At 39.1% G+C, this 22,899-nt stretch overlaps 1 protein-coding gene across 7 annotated transcripts in view; it reads left to right on the top strand.

Moving 5' to 3' along the window:
- Positions 1–9,414, top strand: part of LOC100769218 (zinc finger protein 420) — a 31,281-nt gene extending 21,867 nt beyond the window's left edge. For all 7 annotated transcript variants that reach the window (XM_027411665.2, XM_035443537.1, XM_035443536.1 and 4 more), the window contains 3 exons: positions 2,005–2,097; positions 5,548–5,654; positions 6,819–9,414. In XM_027411665.2, the coding sequence (XP_027267466.1) occupies positions 2,005–2,097; positions 5,548–5,654; positions 6,819–7,874 (1,256 nt within the window). In that variant the 3' untranslated portion in view covers positions 7,875–9,414. The remainder of the gene's footprint in view (positions 1–2,004; positions 2,098–5,547; positions 5,655–6,818) is intronic.
- Positions 9,415–22,899: the final 13,485 nt, after the last annotated feature.

Raw genomic sequence — 22,899 nt, 5'->3', positions numbered from 1 at the left:
AGAGCTTCTCAGATCCTTTCAGTAGCAGCAGAGATAGATGACACTTCAGTACCTGCACGAAGTGTGTTCCAGTGAGCTTGCTTCCTTCTCCCGATCTTTACCTGCTAACTGCATAGCAGACCGGTGACTGGCACCTCCTAGCCTGGTCTCTGGAGTACTAAGTATGCATGGGTTTTGCTTTGTTTTATTCTTAACTGTGTGTACAGAGTGTTTCGTGCTGTGTCTCTGGTATGAATCTCACATAATCATATTTTTGTAATAGCGATGTCCTCGTCTGCTCCATGTTCTATTCTGTGGAGATTATTTAAATCTTTAGTTGTTGGGGGTATTGGATCTATCATTTGGATGTGTCCATGCCTGGATTTGAAATCATTGTAATGGCTAGTATGTAAAGTTCCTGTAATAGGTGTTCATTTATAAGCAACTTTAGACTTCCTTCTTTGTGTTTTTAGAATTTCCTTTGTCTCAGAGTTTTGCCAGGTGGATGTAATGTGATACACAATGATTTGTTGATCCAAATCTATTAAGGCCCCTTGGATATGCCTGTCTATGGTGTTATATCCATCCTCTTTCCTTCTGAAACACAAAAAAGTAATGCAGATGCATGTTTTCTTAGAAGGACCATGTTTCCATATATATTTTTTAAAATTTATTTTTAAAAGTTTTATGTGTATGGGTATTTTGCTTTCTTGTATGTCTATGCACCACTTGTGTGCCTGGTGCCCTTGGAGGCCAGAAGAGGGTGTTAGACACGTTGGAACTGGAGCTAGAGATGGTTGCGATCCACCATGTGGAGACTAGAAATAAAACCTCATCCTCTGGAAGAGCAACCGCACTCTTAGCTACTGAGCCATCTCTCCAGACCCTTAACCCCCCCCCCCTTTAATCAGCCTTTGTTTATTGTTACAGTAGCCGGTCTTTGTGTCAGTGTTTTTCCCTACTTGGTCATTTCAGCTGTGACATCTTCCTGCTTTTTAATTTTTTTCCGTCCACATCAGCTGAATTTTTCCCTTATAAATCTTTCGGGTAGTTCTTTTTTTACGATTACTTTATCTCTGTTTAATTTATCCTAACTAACAGACAAACTGTCTGTCCAATTTTATTGTATCTTCTTTATCATTGTTTACTAGGAGTTTCTTTTGTTCCTGTGTGTATTTTTGGGGTGGGGGGATTTCAAGACCAGATTTCTCTGTGTAACAGTCCTGAGTGTCCTGCAACTCTTTCTGTAGACCAGGCAGGTCTTAAACTCACTAAGATCGACCTGCCTCTGCCTCCTGAGTGCTGGAATTAAAGGCGTGCACCACCACCACTCAGCTCCCTGTTGTTTGTGTGTGAGTGTATGAATACATGGGGTATGATCATACATGTATGCGGTTGCCCATGGAAGCCAAGGAAGGACATGAGGCATTCCTCTCTACTGCTCTCTGCCTTGTTCACCTGAGACTGTACTTCTCACTGAACCTGGAGGTAGGCTGGTAGCTAGCTGTTCCCAGAAATACCCCTTGTCCACCCTCTGCAATATTGGGTTTACAGGTGTACGTGCCGCTATGCCAGCACTTCACGTGACTGCTGAGGAGTGAACTAAGTTTCTCATGCTTGCATAATAAGGCTTTTACCCACTATGCCACCATCCAATCTCCCCTTTGAGGTTTCTTCAAATCATTACTTAAATGTCACTGGGGGACAGCATTTCAATCAGTGGAGAATGTGAGTGAAAATCTACTTTAATAAAAATTTGTAATTCACTTAGAGCTAGGGATATAGCTCAGTTGATAGTGTACTTTCCTACCGTGTGCAAGGCCACAGGGTTAATCTCCAATCCATCAAAGAAAAAAGGAAGGAAGGAAGGAAGGAAGGAAGGAAGGAAGGAAGGAAGGAAAGAAGGGAGGACATTTCTAAATCATCCATTGTTGCACAGTCCCCAAGATGGAGCTCCTGCCTGTCTTCTATCAGCGGTCTTGATTACCACATTGTTACAACCTGTATATTGTTTCTCATTCCCAGGGCACTGTATGACCAAGCCTGAGTTGATCTTCAACTTAGAACGTGGACTTGGGCCCTGGAGCACAGCAGATGCCTCAGTCTGGAACCTCTCAGGTCAGTGAATGCTATGAGGTGAGAGGGCAGTAACACAGAGACCATCAGATATTGTTCCTTTTGGACTGTTTTCAACAAGTTTCATCTAAGCCCAGTCTTGAGGACAGACACTTGTTTTATCCAGTTCCCCCCAAATTCTATGTGTTAAACTACCAGTGTCTTGGTGCTGAAGAATGTCTTTTCTTTGTCTGGCTGCTCTTTGGGATAATTCAGTTACTTTACCTGGGTCTTCAATTGTGCTTCTTCTCTCCCCTTTATTACCACATGTTTTAAGTTAGGAATTTATTGACATTATTTCACCACTGCCTTTTGACTAGCATTGTCTTGGCAATTATCACCATACTTAATCACACATAGATGCATCTCCTCTTACAATACTTCCATTAGTGTGAGGAAAGTACAGCAAAGGGGTGATGTATCGTGGCGAGGTAAGCAGCAGAGAATGTTTATCGGGAGCAGAGGGGGAAACACGGGGCTTTAGAGGGAGGAAATATTAAAGAATTTTTTGTCTATTTCAGTTTTACTTTATGATAACTATTTTCCAAATTTGCTATAAAATGCACATGTGGATTTAAACTTAAGACTAGATAGGCAACAAGATTATTAAAAATTAGTAGCCACACCCGGCATTGGTGTGGCATGCCTTTAATCCCAGCACTCGGGAGGTAGAAGCAGGTGGATCTCTGAGTTTGAGGCCAGCCTGGTCTCCAGAGCGAGTGCCAGGATAGGCTCCAAAGATACACAGAGAAACCCAGTCTTGAAAAACCAAAAAAGAAAAAAAAATAGTAGCCAAGCAAGAGTTTTGTTTGGCTGTAGTTGGGTCACCTGTGGCATTTTTAAGAGAACTGAGAAACGAGGACGTCAGAAGTTGCAGCGTTGAACGGCACACAAGCAGCTCTTTTCATGCTGTGTGAATGTGAAGTCAGGGTTACAGAGAAAAGGAGAAAGCACTGAGCAATCACTAAACACCGGAGAAATAATTCCAAAGCCTAGGAGTATTCAAATGAATAGGTGAACGAAGCAAAGTGCCTATACAGAGAGAGAGCTGATCAGTAAAGTGCTTGCCTTCGAAGGCTACAGAATGGAGTTTCTGTCCACAAATATAAAAATTAAAAAATGGTTTGGTGTTCCATGCTTGTTAACTTGTTGCTTCTGAGGTGGAGACAGGCAGATCCCTGGGGCTCCATGGTCAGCCAGTCTCGTAACTGGTGAGCCTCAGGTCCCCACGAGAGACACTGTCTCAAACAAGATAAACAACCTGAGGTTCACCCTCTGAGCTCCCCATGTGTGTGTACACATGTTCAAAGAAGCAAACACACTGAATGTTCACCCACATGAATATCCATGTATAATGTCAGTTTAATTCTTGCAGGGAAATCTCAGCTTCTTAGTTGAGAAGTTCAGCAGAGTGATTCTGAAAAAGATACAATCTCAGGTCTTGGAAGAAAGAAGCTAAATTAAAAATAAACAAACATAAAACACTTTTGAAAGTAGACAATGTGGAAGAAAGAATACCAGTGACTTGTTTGAAGGCAGTATTGTAACTACATAGGAATAAGAGAAAAAAATCAGAGCAATCATAAGCAGGACTAGACTGGAGTGTTATGAGCTCTCCATTCTGTGAATCTTATATTACGCAGTGAACTGAGAGTAAGCTCAACAGAAAACGTATTCCATGAAATTAGTGTAGAATATTGTACAAATTGTGGCCAAGAAACAGTTGTCCACATATATGGCATTTATAACTACAAGTTAATAGATGCTGCAAATACTTTCTCAATAGTCATGAGAGTTAAGATGCCTAGAGGATGGAATATGGGCAGAGTATTGAAAATTGTAAGCAGGAAGTGTAGTTAGGGTGTTTTTGTTTGCTGGTTTGTTTGTTTTTTTTTGTGTGTGTGTTTGGTTTGATTTGGTTTTTGAGACAGGATCCCACTGTGTAACTCTGGTTGATCTGGAACATTATGTAGATCAGGCTGGCCTTGAACTCACAAAGGTCCTCCTGCTTTTGCCTCCAAAATGCTGGCATTAAAGACATGTGACACCACACCCAGGTAATTATTTTTTAATATAATCCTACTATCATAGGATTATATTGATCTGTTTTCCTTTTTAAAAAATAATTTATTTAACGTGCATTGGTGTAAATGTGTCAGACTCCAGGGAACTGGAGTTACAGACAGTTGTGAACTGACATGTGGATATGGGGAATTGAACCTGGGTCCTCTGGAAGAGCAACCAGTTCTCTTAACCCTTGAACCATCTCAGCCCCCATAGTTGATCTCTTAACAGAAACTCTGAATCCTAGAAAGTATAATCTTTGGTGTTTTAAGCCCTGAGTACGCAAACTGCCAATTGAGATTATTTTATGAGGCAAAGTCTAAAATTGGAGAATGTCATGAATTTCTGTGGAAAGCATAAATGGAATGACTCCATGAATGCCAACCCACTATTACAGAAGATATTTAAAACAAACAAAACAACAAAATTCTTTTCATAAAAGCAAGCCACAAGCAATATTTCTCATTAAAAAAAAAAATCATTCCCAGAAAACCCCATGGAGGATTCTGCTGTTCTTTATCAAAGCAAGTATACTAACTGAAACACAATAGCAATCCTTTCACTAATCTTTGACAGCAACGATTAGGAGACAGAATATTTGATAACATCTAAGTCCTAAAGGTAGCTAGTGGAAGAGAGTTTCCATGTATTACATATTACATATTACAAAGAGACATGACATTATACATTCAGATAATAGAGAGACAGGACAGGTAGAGGAGTGAAAGGGGAATACAGCTATAAAGAAACCTACAGATAAAAAATGGGTGAGCGTCTTACCGCCATGTGTTTTAACAGTGCAGCAATACAACAGAGAACCAGGACTTAATACTGTAATGCATCTTAGTGTACTATGTTATTCTAATTCATTAAAGACTAGGGTGTGGGGCCTGGAGAGATGTCTCAGTGGTTAAGAACACTTGCTGCTCTTCTAGAGGACCTATGTTCAATTCCCAGCAACCACATAGCAGCTCACAACTGTCTAACTCCAGTTCCAGGGGGCCCAACACTCTCACACAGAATATATTTAGGCAAAACACCAGTGTACATTAAATAAATAAACAAATCTTTTAAAAAAGACTAGCATGTGTACAGTTATAAGATGGTATTTTAGAAGTTCAAATGTAAACTGGGTGGTTGTAGTACATGCCTTTAATCCTAGCACTTGGGAGGCAGAGACAGGTGAATCTTTGATTTCCAGGCCAGCCTGGTCTACAGAGTGAGTTCCAGGACAACCAGTGGTATGCAGAGAAACCCTGTCTCATAAAACCAAAAAATAAAAAATAAAAAATCAAATGTGATGATCAAAAGGCACTGTTTTACTTTTGTATTTGAATAGCATAAAACTTGTGCCCAATTCATGGAAATTGAATTTTTTAATATTTTCAGGTGTCAACAAAATGAGTAGCCTGGTTGAGGCTGGCCAGAAAAATGGAGGTAGACATTTCTGGCAAATTGAAATCAACAGCAATACTTCAAACGAAGAACTCGTTGAAGTAGGTAAAACTGATGTGATCACAAACTGTCTTGATTGGGTTCATTTTCTCTTTGAGCTAAAGTATGGAAAGGCAAGAAAGAAAGGAAAGGAAAGGAAAGAAAGGAAGAAAGAAAGAAAGAGAGAAAGAAAGAGAGAGAAAGAAAGACAGGAAACATCATAAGTGCAGCAGCTAGTATCAAGGGACTATCAGACAGCAGACAGATCCACTGGTGAAGAATGGCTATTACTAGGGGTGAGGAAACACACAGCAAGGCACACAGAGAAAGACCCCTGCAGAGCCAAGGGGGCCCCAGGAGCCTGAAACCCAGATTCTAGCTAAGGACTTGGGGGCTCCAAGGGTGTTTGAGGGATCTCCCTCCCCTAATTTAGTGTTAGTTCGTTTGAACAAAGACAGAGTGGCTGATAGACCCATAACAATGGTATAAACATGTACTGATCCATCCTTGAACTTTTTCCTACTATTACCAAGGCACTCTACTGGCAGCAGAAGAAGCCCACTTGGGCTTTCTTTTAAGCTGCCATGCATTTATCTCAGGTCAGGAAGGTGAGAAAGAAGCTCCCATCCTGGAAGTTTACCAATTTATTACCTTGTTATGGCTCCTCTCCCTATCTGCCCACCAACCAGGGATCTAACCCCAAGTCCCTCAAAATCATATTTCAAGTTTGAACATGAAGAGTGGAAACTATTTTAGGTTGTTTCTTTAGGAACTTAATATATGGCAAGATGAACTCACTAGTGAACCTTGTAAGATATAGGCTACAAAATAATCTGATCATTTTAAAGTAATCGAAACCCTTCAGATACCCTGAGCCTCTGAGTATCCATCAAGACACAGTTAATCATGTTATTTTGAATCAGGAAAAACCTACAAAGGCAGGGTTATTAACACAGCTTTCATTTGTATGAAGTGAAAATCCAGTGAGCTCAATGAGTATAGGAAATTCTTTGATGAAGCATGATTTATTCAAGTCATGGCACAGATTAGGATGCAAGATTTCTAATAGAATGTATTCGAGATAACATTCTTTGCCTAAAAAGAAATATTTCAATGTAGTCATTGTGAGAAATGTCCTTAGGAAATCATGACAAGCAAACATCAGCAAATTCTATAGGACTCTCCCTGTGAATATGGAGGAATTTAACAATTCTTTCGGTCTTAAGGCGGAACTAAAGATTCATGAAGAAATCCACCGAGGGACAAAATCCTATGAATGTGAAGTATGTTTGGAAGCATTTTACCTGAAGTCACAGTATAGCACAAATCAGAGATATCACACATGTGAGAATCCGTATGAATGTAAGGAATGTAGACAAGCTTTCTACTCTAAGTCTACCTTCAGTCAATATCGGAGGCTCGAGAGAGGTGAGAAACCCCATGCGTGTATAGAATGTGGCAAAACCTTCTACTGCAAGTCACACCTCACTGTACATCAGAGAACTCACACAGGTGAGAAGCCTTACGAATGTAAAGAATGCAGCAAAGCATTCTACAGCAAGTCACAGCTCAATGTCCATCTGAGAATTCATACAGGGGAGAAACCTTATGAATGCAAAGACTGCAGGAAAGCTTTCTACCGAAATTCTGACCTCACTGTACATCAGAGAACTCACACAGGTGAGAAGCCCTATGAATGTAAAGTGTGCAGGAAAGCATTCTACTGCAACTCACAGCTCACTGTACATCACAGGACTCACACAGGCGAGAAGCCCTATGAATGTCAAGTATGCAATAAAGCATTCTACTGCAAGTCACAACTTGCTGTGCATCACAGGACTCACACAGGTGAGAAGCCTTATGAATGTAAAGAATGCAGGAAGGCATTCCAGTGCAGGTCGGACCTCACTCGACATCGGAGAACTCATACTGGTGAGAGACCATATGAATGTAACGAGTGCAGGAAAGCCTTCTATCGCAAGTCAGACCTCACTGTACATCAGAGGACTCACACAGGTGAGAAGCCCTATGAATGTAAAGAATGCAGGAAAGCATTCTACTGCAACTCACAGCTCACTGTACATCAAAGACATCACACAGGTGAGAAGCCCTATGAATGTAAAGACTGTGGGAAAGCCTTTCAGTGCAAATATGAACTCACTCGACATCAGAGAACACATACAGGTGAGAAGCCTTATGTATGTCTAGAATGCAAGAAAGCTTTCTACACCAAGTCAGATCTCACTCGACATCTGAAAACACATGCAGGTGACAAACCCTGAATATAAAGGGTACAGTAAAGCTTGACACAATAAGTCCGTCCTTAACTGGCATCAGAGAACACATATGAAACTTTTTACCATCAAATTAGCCCTTATTTAATATCAGAGAATTCATACAGATACAAAAATAGTCATGAAAATAAAGTAAGAAAGCTCTCTATTTTTGCTCATCTCTGTGTACAGACCAGTAAATTTAGGGGATGTAAGAAACTTCATGTGGTCCAATCTCATGTGACATTATGTAGTGTATATACAGGTGAATGACCCTTTGAATACAAAGAACACTAGAACAGGTTTTTTTAAACCATTAAGTGCATTTAATGGGCAGTAACCTCATACAGGTAGATTGATTGATATATATAGCACAGAAAACTTTGATACCTAAGTCAGACCTCAGACTACATCAAAACCATCATAAAGGTGCAGCTGTGTACAACAAGTGATTAGCCAGGTACAGGTTTTCATCCTGAACCAAGTGGGTGATTTGCCAGAGATTTATTTGGACTTGATCTTTAACGGCGTAGCAAGACACCAAACCAAAAGACCGGGAAAGCTGGTACGGTGGTGCAAGCCTTTAATCCTAGCACTCAGGAGGCAGCATCATATGGATCACTGTGAGTTTGAGGCTAACCTGGTCAACATAGTGTGTTCTGGGTGATCTAGGTCTATACAGTGAAATCCTGTCACAAAAAGTGAGAAAATCTTAAATGACAGTAAATGCCATATTGTTGTTGAACCATAAGAAAGTAAAGAATGTCAGAAAAAATTTTAAATAGTACTTGAAACTTACCTGGCATCACAAACACAACAAAAAGATAGCAACGAGTAAAAATGTGATACAGGAGTAAAGGTGCCACATCACATCTGGCTTTTCATCAGTGTAATAATTTCAGTATTGAGCTATATACAAACACTAGAAACCCCATCAATCTACAGACTATAGGAGCTGCACTCACATGTTAGCAAGCATGACACTGAATGTGAAAGTGAGATCATGTTTGAATTTAAAATTGGTTGAGCTGGGGACATGGCTCAGTCATGGTACACTTGGGAAGCAATGCATTTCCTTTTCTTTTGTATTTGAGACTTCTTACCTATTGCCCAGATCTTCAGCATTCATGCTCACGAATCAAGTTTTAGAAAGTATAAGCAGTTGTGAAGCAGTTGTAACAAATTGACCATACATTAATTTGAGCACTGTCAGTGTAAGCATACCCTTTTCAGCAAGACAGTGTGTAGATATTCAGGCCAGGCTGACTGAATTCTTTGTATCCTGTCCTATTTGAGTACTCATGGGTCATGCTGCCTCATACTCTTGGGAGCTTTGATTAGAGGAATGGTCTTCCATGCAACCATATATTCCTTTAATATGTGAATTTTTTTTCAGTAAAATTTAAACATTTTTATATGTCATAAATTTGGGGGAGAAAATTTCAGTTTATGTAACTTGCATGTTTATTTCCAGATGGAATTGTTTGATATGGTATTGGAAATTATGCACTCAACTGTGTATGACCAAATAAACACAATGATATCTCCAGCCAGTGTATGTTAAGCTTTTTCTTTGGGCATTTATTGTTCTTATACTAGATTTTGGTAGTAGTTAATGAATGAGGTAGACAAAAACCAGCAATGTTGATAAACATGTGGTAGCACACAATTACTTCTCACAACATCCATTTTTTTCCTGTATGTTAGTATTTTGTGTAAACACTTTGCCTGTAGACTACTCAGCATGACAGTATAGGAAATACATATACTTCATATAAGAAATAATACAGTAGGAAAATGGAAGTGGTAGGATTCATGCCTTTGTATGTATGTAGTCTTGATTGGAATTGTCAATATACATAGGTGACATAGATAGATAGATAGATAGATAGATAGATAAATAGATAGATAGATAGATAGATATTGTGACTCTATTCATTGCCTGTCACTGTGAGTATCAGCAGAAACAAATTAAGATTGAAGTAGTTGTTTTGGATTGTGATTTCAAAGGATTTCGTTAATGGTTACTTTGCCAAAGACTAATGTGAAGAACATTGTGGAGACGGGTATGGTATAAGAGTTTCCCCACATCATAACAGGAAATGGACCATATACAGTATTACATCTTCCAAAGCATGGCCCTAATGACATAAATTCAACTTAGCTCTACCTCGTAAAGTTTGTATCACCACCAAAACCAATGTCCACATTTGAGTTCTGTGAAAAATTTCATGTCAAAACCAAAATACACTAAAATTCTATTCTGTTTATAAATCTTTAAATATGATGCCTTTACATTTTGCCATTTTCTTTATTCTTGCTTATCTAAACGTACATGAACACTGTTCCAAAACTATCCCATAGGTAAGAGTATTTGTTTCTAATGTGTTAACAAAACAAAGCCAGTGTGGCTAACAGAAGCAATTTTTAAACTGTGATTGAATCTTTTTAAATGAAAATAGTTTTTTGTAAGCATACAATGTATGTAGACTATGGTTCCCACTCCTCTAACTCCTCCAAGGTTCTCCCATTCTCCCAAATCCACATCTTTTCCTGCTCTCAGTAGAAAAAGAACAGGCATCTTTAAAACTGAAAAAGTAATAAAGTTAAAATGAAAACCTGTTTGGGAGAACAAATGAGCAGAAAAACAGCAAAGAAAGAGCATATGAAACACATAGGTGTAGAGATACACATGTTGTCACACACCAAAATCCCTAAACCACAAAAATACAGTACACAATTGTTCCCAGCTCTCTACTAAGTTAAAATTGTTGACATCAGCAGTTTTCATTTCATCCTATTGAATGCTGACTCTGCAATTAATTCCTCTTTGTTCCATATTCCTTGTGTGTTATGTAGGACAAAAACAATGTTAATAGTACATTTACCAAATGTTATATTCTGAAGACTATATATATTTCCTTTCCTAGTGTAGAATTCTCAGGGTATGCCTTGAACAAATGAGGTAAAATGTCATGTTGATGTAAAAGTTTAAAAACTATATACTCTGCCCCTAAGTGATAATATATGGCATGCATATGCATGTATATATGTGACATAATCCCTAATGTTTCTAAAGAGGTATGTATTTTGAAGGAGGTGTCATTAGATGTGGTCACTTAATTGAAATCCATTGGAAATTAAATGTTACATGGGAAACCATGTGCAACAATGATGATGACCATGATAATTTACAAATTTGCTCTTAATTCTGGAGGCTGGAGTGCCTCAGGGTGTTTATCTATGAAAAAAGTTCTCATTTTAGTCAGTCTTAACTTGGTTTTGTCACACATGAAGTTATTTGTCTACATGAAGTTATTTGGTGATTTATCTTAATTGAATCTCTATATAATGCCAATGTTTGCTCTAAAGACCTTTTAGGACTATGTGAGTATGTCTGTTGACATACTGGTGTGATTATTCAGCAAGTGTGGGGATACTTCCAAAAAGAAATACACAGCAGTGATACCTGGTTAGAGCGTGCGTGCGTGCGTGCGTGCGTGCGTGCGTGCGTGCGTGCGTGTGTGTGTGTGTGTGTGTGTGTGTGTGTGTGTGTGTGTGTGTGTATTCTGTATTGTGCTCTCCTCCTGTGAAATGTTGTCGGGGAGGCAAATGGTGGTTGAAGGTCTAGTGACCTCATGTATTAGTTACTCTTTTTTTTCTATTTTTGGTTTTTTCAGACAGGGTTTCCCTGCATAGCTTTGGAGCCTGTCCTGGAACTCACTCTGTAGATCAGACTGGTCTTGAACTCCAGAGATCTGTCTGCCTCTGCCTTCCAAGTGCTGGGTGTGTGCCACTACTGCCCGGCCCATATACCATGACCAAGGTGATTTATAGAAGAAATTGTTCATTTTGACTTAGAGTCTGTTATGTCAGGGTGGAATAGCAGGGAAGCTGGAATAGGATGCTGAAAGTTCACATCTTGAACTGCAAGCATGAAGCAGAGATGGCAAATAGGAAATGGTGAATGTCTCTCTCAAAGCCTGCCTCCAGTGACATACTTCCTCAAGAACCCTCCTCCAAACAGTGCCACCAACTGGGGACCACATGTCCAAATACATGAGCCCATGAGGGACATTCTCATTCAAATCACCACACCTCCATTGCATGAACTTTACTCTTAAGGACACACAGGACATATGTTAGCTGTCTAATTGTATGAAGGAATACCATTATGCCAACTCCAGACAGCATTCTGTTACTGTCCTGTATATTGGTGCTTTAGGCGACAGTCCTGAAACAGCTCTGTGGCTCCAGAGACTGCTATATTGCACCTGCCAAATGCTGTTAATTGCACCTAAATATCAAATGCAAAGATGCATAGAGATGCATAATACAGAAGTATTTAATGGAAAAACAGTGAACAGAATAGTTCATCATGCTCAATTCAGAGTTAATTATAGAGCAAAAACATTTATTCAAAGGATAATGTATAAGGACGATATTAAACTACTATGGTGATATAATTCTATTCATAACTCAATGAATATATACATGTATTCATCTATCACAGTAAAAAAAAGCAACATGTAATGGAATGTCATGCTGAGTATCTGTTGTAAGTCTTTTTATAAGATTTTATTTATTTATTATGTATACAGTCTTCTGCCTGCATGCAGATCTCATTCAAGGCAGTTGTGAGCCACCATGTGTTTGCTGGGAATTGAACTCAGGACCTCTGGAAGAACAGACAGTGCTCTTAAGCGCTGAGCCATCTCTCCAGCCCAAGTAAAAAAGCATTTACTTTTGTAAATGCTCTGTTCTCTCTATTGGTTTTGGAAGGAAGATAAGATATAGAAAGTAGTAATTGAAAATGTGAATGTGGGTTGAAATTACAAATGGCTACAGAATCACCTTGAACTAGGCAGAATGTTGTAGCCATGTATGGTGGTATACACCGGTAATCCTGGCACTAATAAAGCCAAGGCAAGTAAGTCAGAGAAACATAACATGACCCTGTCTTTAAAAAAACACTAACAATAAAAGAAGCGAGGGAAGGCACACAGAGAACTACAAATACTGACCCTAGCAGCTTCTGGGAAAGATATTGGAATGTTATGGCAAGGACAGGTACGGCTAGGCTCAGAAGAAAAGATGGGCAGGAAGGAGAATATCCAGTGATCCATAGCACAGACAATTTTAAGTGTGTATTTCAAACCAGCCCATTGTGATCACTTTGAGTTTCCCAGCACAATAAATAATACATGTTTGAGGTAGTGGACATTTATAGGTTGTACAAAAGAATTTTTAAAATGCTACAAGGATATTTTTATAGTAACAAGTTTAGAGATTCCCTGGGAATATGAAAGGCTTAGGAAGTAAGTGAAAATAAGAATAATGTGGAGGTCATGTGTTTGTCCCCAAAGGACAACCACAGTCCCAGCTATGAGCAGCTCTTCAAACAGCTTGGCAGTTGCACCTGGAAATGCATCGTTGGGGCAAATGCATAGCAGGCAAACACTGAGTGTGTCTGAAAATGATTCTTGTGAAATAAAGTTGATGCTGAAAATATACAGTTAAGTTTAAAGTCTATTCACATTTTATGAAGAATAATTTTCAGTTCTTAGTACTTTTTAAAAAATAAAGGAATGGAATGAACATGTTTATTTCTGAGACTATAAAACTCATTAAATGCTACTAGTTGTAGATCTTCATGATCTTTTTTGAAAATAGTTTTTTTGGCACACAATATATTTGGATTATGGTTACCCCTCCTCCAGTTCCTCCCCATCCTCCTAAATCCATCTCCTTTCTTGGCTCTCTCATTAGAAAACAAACAGGCTTGAAGTTTTTGTCATACAAGTCCTTCACTTGCTTAGTTAGGGTTACCCCAAGAAATTTTACATTATTTGAGGCTATTGTGAAGGGTGTTGTTTTCCTAATTTCTTCCTCAGTCTATTTGCCATTTGTGTATATGAGGGCTACTCCATTTATACCACTCTTGGGCATACACCCAAAAGACACTGTATCCTACTACAAGGACACTTGCTCAACTATGTTCGTACTGGCTTTATTTTCAGAAACTGGAAACAACTTAGATGGCTCTCAACCAAAGAATGGATAAATAAAATGTGGTACATTTACACATTTACACAATGAAGTACTACCCAGCTGTTAAAAGATGGCATCGTGAAATTTGCAAGAAAATGGATGGAACTAGAAAAAAAACCATCCTGAGGAGGCAACCCAGACCCAGAAAGACATACATGATATGCACTTATAATTGGATATTTATTAGCTTTAAGTAAGGAATAGTCATGCTACAATTCATAGACTCAGAGAGGCTAAGTAACAGGGTGGGGCACTTGGAACTTCCTGGGAAGGGGACATAGATTATGTGGGCATAGGAACAGGAGAGATCAGGTTGGGGAAGGAGAGAGATGAGTGGAATTGTGGGGGTGTGGACACTCAGTGACAGAAGAGAATCTCTGGGGCTTGCTAGCTGAAATGGTTAACTCCAGGTTCAGTGAGAGACCCTGTCTCAAAAAATAAGGTGCAGGGTAGTTGAGGACAACACCCAGTACTGACCTCTGGTATGCATATGCATGTATACACTACAACACAATGCATAAAATCAACACTGCTTTAGAAGTGAAGTCTGTAGAACATCCAACCTTTTAAGTTTGTACAGTGTAACTACAGAACACTGGGACTGTGGTATAGATGTGCTATTAATACACAGTGAGTATTAGACATTCTTCTATGGAAAACAATGACTGTGCACCACTTCAATAATTTTTGTTGCCACTGCTTGTGATGGTGAAGTTTAGTTTTGGAAGCTTTCATAAAAATAGTATTTTTTAAAGTGAAAACCCAATGTTGCTACTAGGACACTACAAGATGTCCTCATCACATACACACACGACATAATAGGCAGAGCATGGGATTTATGTTGTAAAAATACCACATAAACTTTGCATCACCAGGGCTTTATCTGATGACTTATCAGATAAAGGCACTTTCCACCAAGCTTGATGATCTGAGTTCAATTCTAGGGCGGGTCCCACATTCACAGGCGAGAACACACAAATTGTCAAACCTCCACACATGTGCCAAGACACACCCCTGCCTGTGCATGCACACAACTGTAAAGCCAAAACTTAGCATCACACACAAGAACACCCTTTCTAATTGGGACCAGATTTTTTTTAATTGCGAGTCCTCAAATATGTATTAATGTATGATAATTTTTTACAGTAAGTGATTACAAGATGAGATCACCAGAGTGGCCTATCATATAGTAAAATATTGGGGAGAAATGTTCTTTCTTTCTCAGAATGGGTCATTTGTTTCCCCTGAGTTTTGCAAATGTTTGGGAATGTACAGTTCTAGAACTGTGTAACTGGCCTTACAGAAATGAATATTTTATGGGGACACCTGCATCCCTCATCCTGACATTTAGATTATTGAAACAACTCCAAGAAACTAGAAATACCCATCCAGGGATCTCATGCACGGAGAAAGAAAATGCTGAAAAGCTGTCAAAACTCAGAATTTATACCACAAAAGGTGAACTATAAACTATACTCTAATTAGGAGCTGTACTGTGACTGTAGTAGATTGTAGTGGGGAAACTTGCCTCTCAGATTTCACACAGTGCTGGCCACTTGTCAGACCACCTTGCTAGAGACGACGTCAGACAATAACAGGTCAGTGGAAGACGGGACACATCTTGACCAAGACTCCTAGCGATTTTCCCTGGTCTATTTATATTTAATCTCATTTCAGGTCCCTGAAGGGGAACACGTGGGTCACTGGCTTCTTGGGGGCATAGGCTATGATCCTAAGTTAAGTAATAACCATGACTTCCAAGCCCAGATCCTCCTAGGTCTAGTAACAATTTTGTAAATTTCTATACAACTGCCTCCATTCCAGCCAACAACTTCCTCTCCCCAAAAAAAGTATTAAATACTTATTCCTTATTGTATGTATCAGACATTATCTTGTGATTTTCCCCACCCCAGCATCTCATGATTCCTGTCGTGGCAAGCACCATGTTTATACACTTAATTGCACTAGTGACAGCAGATGTACTGTCTTAGTTGGGTCATCTTTCTGGATTCTTGGGAATTTTCCTAGCACCAGGTTTCTTCCTAACCCCATAATGGCTCCCTCTATAAAGATACCTTTTTCATTGCTCTCCCTCTCCATCCCTCCCCCATCTCAAACATCCTATTCCTTCATGTTCCCCTCCTCTCCTCTCTGCCCTCCTACCCCCAGTTTACTCAGGAGATCTCATCTATTTCCCCTTCCCAGGTCGATCCATGCATCTCTCTTAGGGTCTTCTTTGTTACCTAGCTTCTATGGAGCTGTGGATTGTAGTCTGGTTATCCTTTGCTTTATAACTATCCACTTATGAATGAGTTCATACCAGGTTTGTCTTTCTGGGTCTGGGTTACCACACTCAGGATGATTTTCTTCTAGTTCCATCCATTTGCCTACAAATTTCATGATATCATTGTTTTTTACAGCTGAGCAATACTTCATTGTGTAGATGTACCACATTTTCTTTATCTATTCTAGGTTGTGTCCAGGTTCTGGCTATTAAGACTAATGCTGCTATGAACATAGCTGAGCAAATGTCCTTGAGGTATAATTGAGCATCCTTTGGCTATATGCCCAAGAGTGGCAATGCTGTGTCTTGATGTAGATTGATTCCCAGTTTTCTGAGAAACCACCATACTGATTTCCAAAGTAGTTGTACAAGTTTGCACTTCCACCAACAGTGAAGGAATGTTCCCCTTACTCCACAACCTTTCCAATATAAGCTGTCATTTGTGTTTTTGATCTTAGTCATTCCAACAGGTGTAAGATGGACTCTCAGAGTCGTTTTGATTTGCATTTCCCTGATGACTAAGGATGTTGAGCATTTCCTTGAATGTCTTTTGGCTATTTGAGATTCTTCTGTTGAGAATTCTCTGTTTAGATATGCACCCCATCTTTTAAATTGGGTTATTTAGTATTTTGATGTTTAGTTTCTTCAAGTTCTTTATATATTTTGGAGACCAGCCCTTTGTCAGATGTGAGGTTGGTAAAGAACTTTTCCCATTCTGTAGGATGCCATTTTGTCTTATTTACCACGTCCTTTGCCTTACAGAAGCTACTCAGTTTCAGGAGGTCCCATTTATTGATTGTTGTTTTCAGTATCTGTGCTGCTAGTGTTATATTTAGGAAGTGGTCTCCTGTGCAATGCATTCAAGGCTACTTCCCACTTTCTCCTCTATCAGATTCAATGTATCTGGATTAATGTTGAGGTCTTTGATCCACTTGGACTTGAGTTTTGTGCATGATGATAGATATGGATCTATTTGCAACCTTTTTCATGTTGACATCCAGTTATGCCAGCAACATTTGTTGAAGGTGCTTTCTTTTTTCCTTTGTACAGTTTTGGCTACTTTTTCAAAAATCAGGTGTTCATATGAGTGTGGATTAATGTCAGGGTCTTCAATTTGTTTCTCTTGGTCCGTGTGCCAATTCTTATGCCAATTCCAAGCTGTTTTTGTTACTATAGCTTGAAGTCAGGGATGGTGATGCCCCCAGAAGTTCCTTTATTGTACAGGATTGTTTTAGCTATCCTGTTTTTTTTGTTTTTGTTTTTCCATATGAAGTTGAGTATTGTTCTTTCAAGGTCTGTGAAGAACTGTGTTTGGATTTTGATGGGGATTGTACTGAATGTGTAGACTACTTTTGGTAGGATTGATATTTTTATTATGTCGATCCTACATATCCAAAAACATGGGAGATCTTTCCATTTTCTGATATCTTCTTAAATTTGTTTCTTTAAAGACTTACAGTTTGCTGGGCAGTGGTGGTGCATGCCTTTTAATCCCAGTACTAGAGAGGCAGAGGCAGGTGGATCTCTGTGAGTTTGAGACAAGCCTGATCTACAAGAGCTAGTTCCAGGACAGCCTCCAAAAGCCACAAAGAAACCCTGCCTCAGAGAGAAGAGAGAGAGAGAGAGAGAGAGAGAGAGAGAGAGAGAGAGAGAGAGAGAGAGAGAGAGAGAGAGAGAGAGAGAGAGAGACAGAGACAGAGAGACAGAGAGAGACAGAGACACAGAGAGAGACAGAGAGACAGAGAGACAGAGACAGAGAGACAGAGACCTGCCTGCCTCCACCTCCCAAGTGCTGGGATTAAAGGCTCACCCCACCACTGCCTGGCTAAGACTTAAAGTTCTTGTCATACAAGTCTTTCACTTGTTTGGTTAGAGTTACCCCAATATATTTTATATTATTTGTGCTTATTGTAAAGGGTGAAATTTCTCTGATTTGTTTCTAGGCCCGTTTATCATTTGTATATAGGCTATTGATTTTTTGAGTTAATCTTGTATCCTGATACATTACTGAAGGAGTTTAATCAGCTGTAGTAGTTCCCTGGTAGAATTTTTGGGCTCACTTATGTGTACTATCATGTCATCTGCAAATAGCGAAAGTTTAACTTCTTCATTTCCAGTATGTATCCCCTTGATCTCCTATTGTTGTCTTACTGTTCTAGCTAGATCATATGTTGAACCATCTCTCTGTCTCTGGAATGAAGCCTACTTGATCATGGTGGATGATTTTTTCTGATTTGTTCTTGGATTCAATTTGCCAGTATTCTTTTTTTTAAATTAGGAACAATCTTATTTTGCATATCAATCCCAGTTCCCTCTCCCTCCCATCCTCCCATGCCCACCAATCCCCCCACCCCCATCTACTCCTCAGGGAGGGTGTGGCTTTCCATGAGGGATCATCAAAAATCTGTCAAGTCATTTGGGGCAGGGCCAAGGCCCTCCCCTGTGTATCTAGGTTAAGAGAGTATCCCTCCCTAGAAAATGAGATCCCAAAGACAGTTTGTGCTCTAGGAATACATTCTGGTTCCACTGTCAGAGGCCCCTTAGACTGCCCAGTGCTCCTAGCAGACACCCATGTTCAGGGGGCCTGGTTTGGTCCTATGTTGGTTCCCCAGCTGACAGACTGGGGTCCATGAGTTCCCACTTGCTCAGGTCAGCTGTTTCTGCAGGTTAGTTGCCAGTATTCTGTCGAGCATTTTTGTACCAATGCTTATGAGGGAGATTGGTCTGTAATTCTTTTTCTTTGTTGAGTCTGTGTGGTGCGGGTATCAGTGTAATTGTAGCCTCATTGTAGGGGAAGCTGTAGCCATGCCTACTTAGGGGCTGGCTACAGGTGTGTCTGACCACGCCTTCGAGGGTGTGGTCAGGGTGACATAGAGTGGGTGGCGTTGCATTTCTCTTTTGGTTTCACTTTGGTACTTGCTGGACAGACTGCTGCTGCGCTGGCTGGCTAGGATGCTCTGTAAGTAAGGCTTTTCCCTATTAAATACCCTTATATTTCTACCTGACTCCGTATTGGTAATTTCCCACTATACCTCATAAAAGGAGTTTCACAATGTTCCTTCTGTTTCTATTATGTGGAACAATTGGTATTCTTTTGTGAAATTTTGGTAGAATTCTGTGCTGAAACCATATGGCTCTGGGCTTTTTGGGGGTGGGAGATTTTTAATGGCTGCTTCTATTTCCTTAGGGGTTCTGGGTCTATTTAAATGTTTGTCTGGTCTTGATTTAATTTTGGTATGTAGTACTTATCCAGAAAATCGGTCATTTTTTGTACATTTTCCAATTTTGTGGAGTATAGGGTTTCAAAGTATGCCCTAATGATTCATTGTATTTCCTCAGTGTCTACTGTTATGTACCCCTTTTCATTTCTGATTTTGTTAATTTGGATGTTCTCTCTCTGCCTTCTGGTTAGTTTGGAAAAGAGTTTGTCTATCTTGTTGACTTTTCTCAAAGATCCAACTATTTGTTACATTGATTCTTTGTATTGTTCTCTTTGTTGAATCAATATTTTATAAATTTCAGCCCTCAATTTATTTCCTGTCATCTACTCCTCCTGGGTGAGTTTGCTTCTTTTTGTTTTAGAGCTTTCAGGTGTGCTGTTAATTCTCTAGTGTGACTATTCTCCAGTTTCTTCATATGGGCACTTAGTGCTATGAACTTTCCTCTCAGCACTGTTTTCATAGTGCCCATATGTTTGGATATGTTGTACATCCATTTTTATTGAATTCTAGGAAGTCTTTATTTCTTCCTTGACCCAGTGGTGATTCAGTTGAGCATTACTTAGTTTCCATGAATTTGTAGGTTTCTATAATTCGTGTTCTTGTTGAATTCTAACTTTAAATTATGGTTATTCAATAAGATACAGGGGGTTTCTATTTTTTTTTATAATCTGTTGAGATTTACTTTGTTGAGTATGTGGTCAGTTTTAGAGAAGTTTCCATGAGGTGCTGAGAAGAAGGGTATATTCTTTTGTGTTTGGTTGGAATGTTCTATAGATGTCTGTTAAGTCCATTTGAGTCTTAACATTTGTTAGTTCCATTATTTCTCTGTTAAGTTTCTGTCTGGAAGACCTGTCCATTGGTGAGAATGGGGTGTCAAAGTCTCCCACTATTAGTGTGTGAGGCTTGATGTGTAATTTAAGCTTTAGTAATGTTTCTTTACATATGTGGGTGCCCTTGTATTTGGGACACAATGTTCAGAAGTGAGACTTCAGAAATGTCCTTCTTCATCTCTTTTGATTAATTTTAGTTTGAAGTCTATTTTGTTATATGGTAGGATAGCTACACCAGCTTGCTTCTTAGGTACATTTAAATGAAGTCTTTTCTATCCCTTTACTCTGAGGTAATGTCTGTCTTTGAAGTTGAGATGTGTTTCTTATATGCAGCAGAAGATCAGCTCCTGTTTTTTTGTATCCATTCTGTTAGCCTGTGTCTTTTTATAAGTTAATTGAGTCCATTGATATTAAGGGATATCAGTGACCAGTGATTGTTAATTCCTGTTGCTTTTTTTGTATTTGTTTTGTGGTGGTGGTGGTGGTGTGTGTGTGTGTGTGTGTGTGTGTGTGTGTGTGTGTGTGTGTTTCCTTTGTTTGGGATTTGCTGCTGTAGGATTAACGATTGCCTGTGTTTTCATGGGTGCAGCAAACTTCTTGAGTTTTTCTTCTAGTACTTTCTGTAGGGATGGATATATATAATTTAAATCTGGTTTTGTCATGGAACATCTTGTTTTCTCTGTCTATAGTTATTAAAAGTTTTGCTGACTATAGTAGTCTGAGCTGGCATGCATGGTCTGTTAAGGTCTGCAAAACATCTGTCCAGGACCTACTGGTATTTAGAGTCTCCATTGAGAAGCCAGGTGTAATTCTGATATGTCTGCCTTTATGTTACTTGGCCCTTTTCCTGTGTAGCTCTTAACACTCTTTCTTTATTCTGTATGTTTAGTGTTTTATTATGTGGTGAGGTGACTTTTTTCTTGCTAGAATTCAATGGAAATGAGTGTATAACATACCCAAACTCATGGGATATAATGAAAGCAGTGCTAAGAGGAAAGTTCATGGCTCTAAGTGCCTTCACAAAGAATTTGGAAAGCTCTCACACTAGCAACCTAACAGCACACCCAAAAGCTCTAGAACCAAAGGTTAATTAATAAACGGACCTAGAAACAAATCAGAGAAATGTCACCCTTTACAATAGCCACACATAATATAAAATATCTTAGAGTAATTCTAACAAAGCAAGTGAAAGACCTGTATGACAAGAACTTCAAGTCTTTGAAGAAAGAAATTGGAGAAGATATTAGAAGATGGAATGATCTCCCAAACTAATGGATCAGTAGGATTAACATATTAAAATGGCCATGTTACCAAATGCAATCTAGAGATTCAATGCAATCCCCATCAAAATCCCAACACAATTCTTTACAGACCTTGAAAGAACAATATTGAGCTTCATATGGAAAAACAAAAACCCAGGAGAGCCAAAACAGGATAAATCTGTATCATCATCCCTGATTTCAAGCTCTACTACAGAGCTATAGTAATAAAACTAATGATATCGATAGGAAAACAGACAGGTAGGTCAATGGAAATTAATCAAAGACCCAGATGTAAATCTATGCACCTATGGACACTTGATTCTCAACAAAGAAGCCAAAAATATACAATGGAAAAAAGAAAACATCTTTAACAAATGGTGTTAGTCTATCTAGATGTCACCATGTAGAAGAACATAAATAGATCCATATCTATCACTCTGCACAAAACTCAAGTCTAAGTGGATCAAAGACCGGAACTTAAATCCAGATACACTGAACCTGATAAAACATAAAGTGGGGAATGGCCTTAACTTGATACAACAAAAAGGGAGGGATAGCCTTGAATGCACTGGCACAACTAACAAATGGGACCTCATGAAACTGAAAAGCTTCTGTAAGGCAAAGGACACTGTCAATAGGATAAAATGGCAGCCCACAGAATTTGAAAAGATCTACACCAACTCCACATCTGACAAAGGGTTAATTTACAAAATATATAAAGCAATTAGGAAACTAGACATCAACAAACCAAACAATCCAATTTTTAAAATGGGGTAGAGATCTAAACAGAGAATTATCAATTGAGGAATCTCAAGTGGTCGAGAAACACTTAAAGAAACGTTCAATATCCTTAGTCTTCAGAGAAATGCAAATCAAAACACCCACCTACACAATTCCTGGGTCGAGGAAGAAATAAAAAAAGAAATTAAAGATTTCCTAGAATTCAATGAGAATGCAGACACAACATACCCAAACCTATGGGACACTTTGAAAGCAGTGCTAAGAGGAAAAGTTCATAGCGCTAAGTGCCCACATGAAGAAACAGGAGAAAAATCACACTAGAGAATTAACAGAACAACTGAAAGCTTTAGAACACAAAGAAGCCAATACACCCTGGAGGAGCAGATGCCAGGAAATAATCAAATTGAGGGCTGAAATCAATAAAATGGAACCTAGGAGAACAATACAAAGAATCAATATAACGAAGAGAAGAGTTGGTTCTTCGAGAAAATCAACAAGATAGATAAACCTTTATCCAAACTTACCAAACAGCAGAGAGTGAACATACAAATTAATAAAATCAGGAATGAAAAGGGGGACATCACAACAGACACAGAGGAAATCCAGAGAATCATCAGGTCATATTTCAAAAACCTATATTTCTCA

This window comes from Cricetulus griseus, chromosome 4 (assembly GCF_003668045.3).
Source record: "Cricetulus griseus strain 17A/GY chromosome 4, alternate assembly CriGri-PICRH-1.0, whole genome shotgun sequence".
NCBI lineage: Eukaryota > Metazoa > Chordata > Mammalia > Rodentia > Cricetidae > Cricetulus > Cricetulus griseus.
The sequence above is the reverse complement of the archived record's forward strand: the minus strand, read 5'-3'. Positions and strand labels throughout refer to the sequence as shown.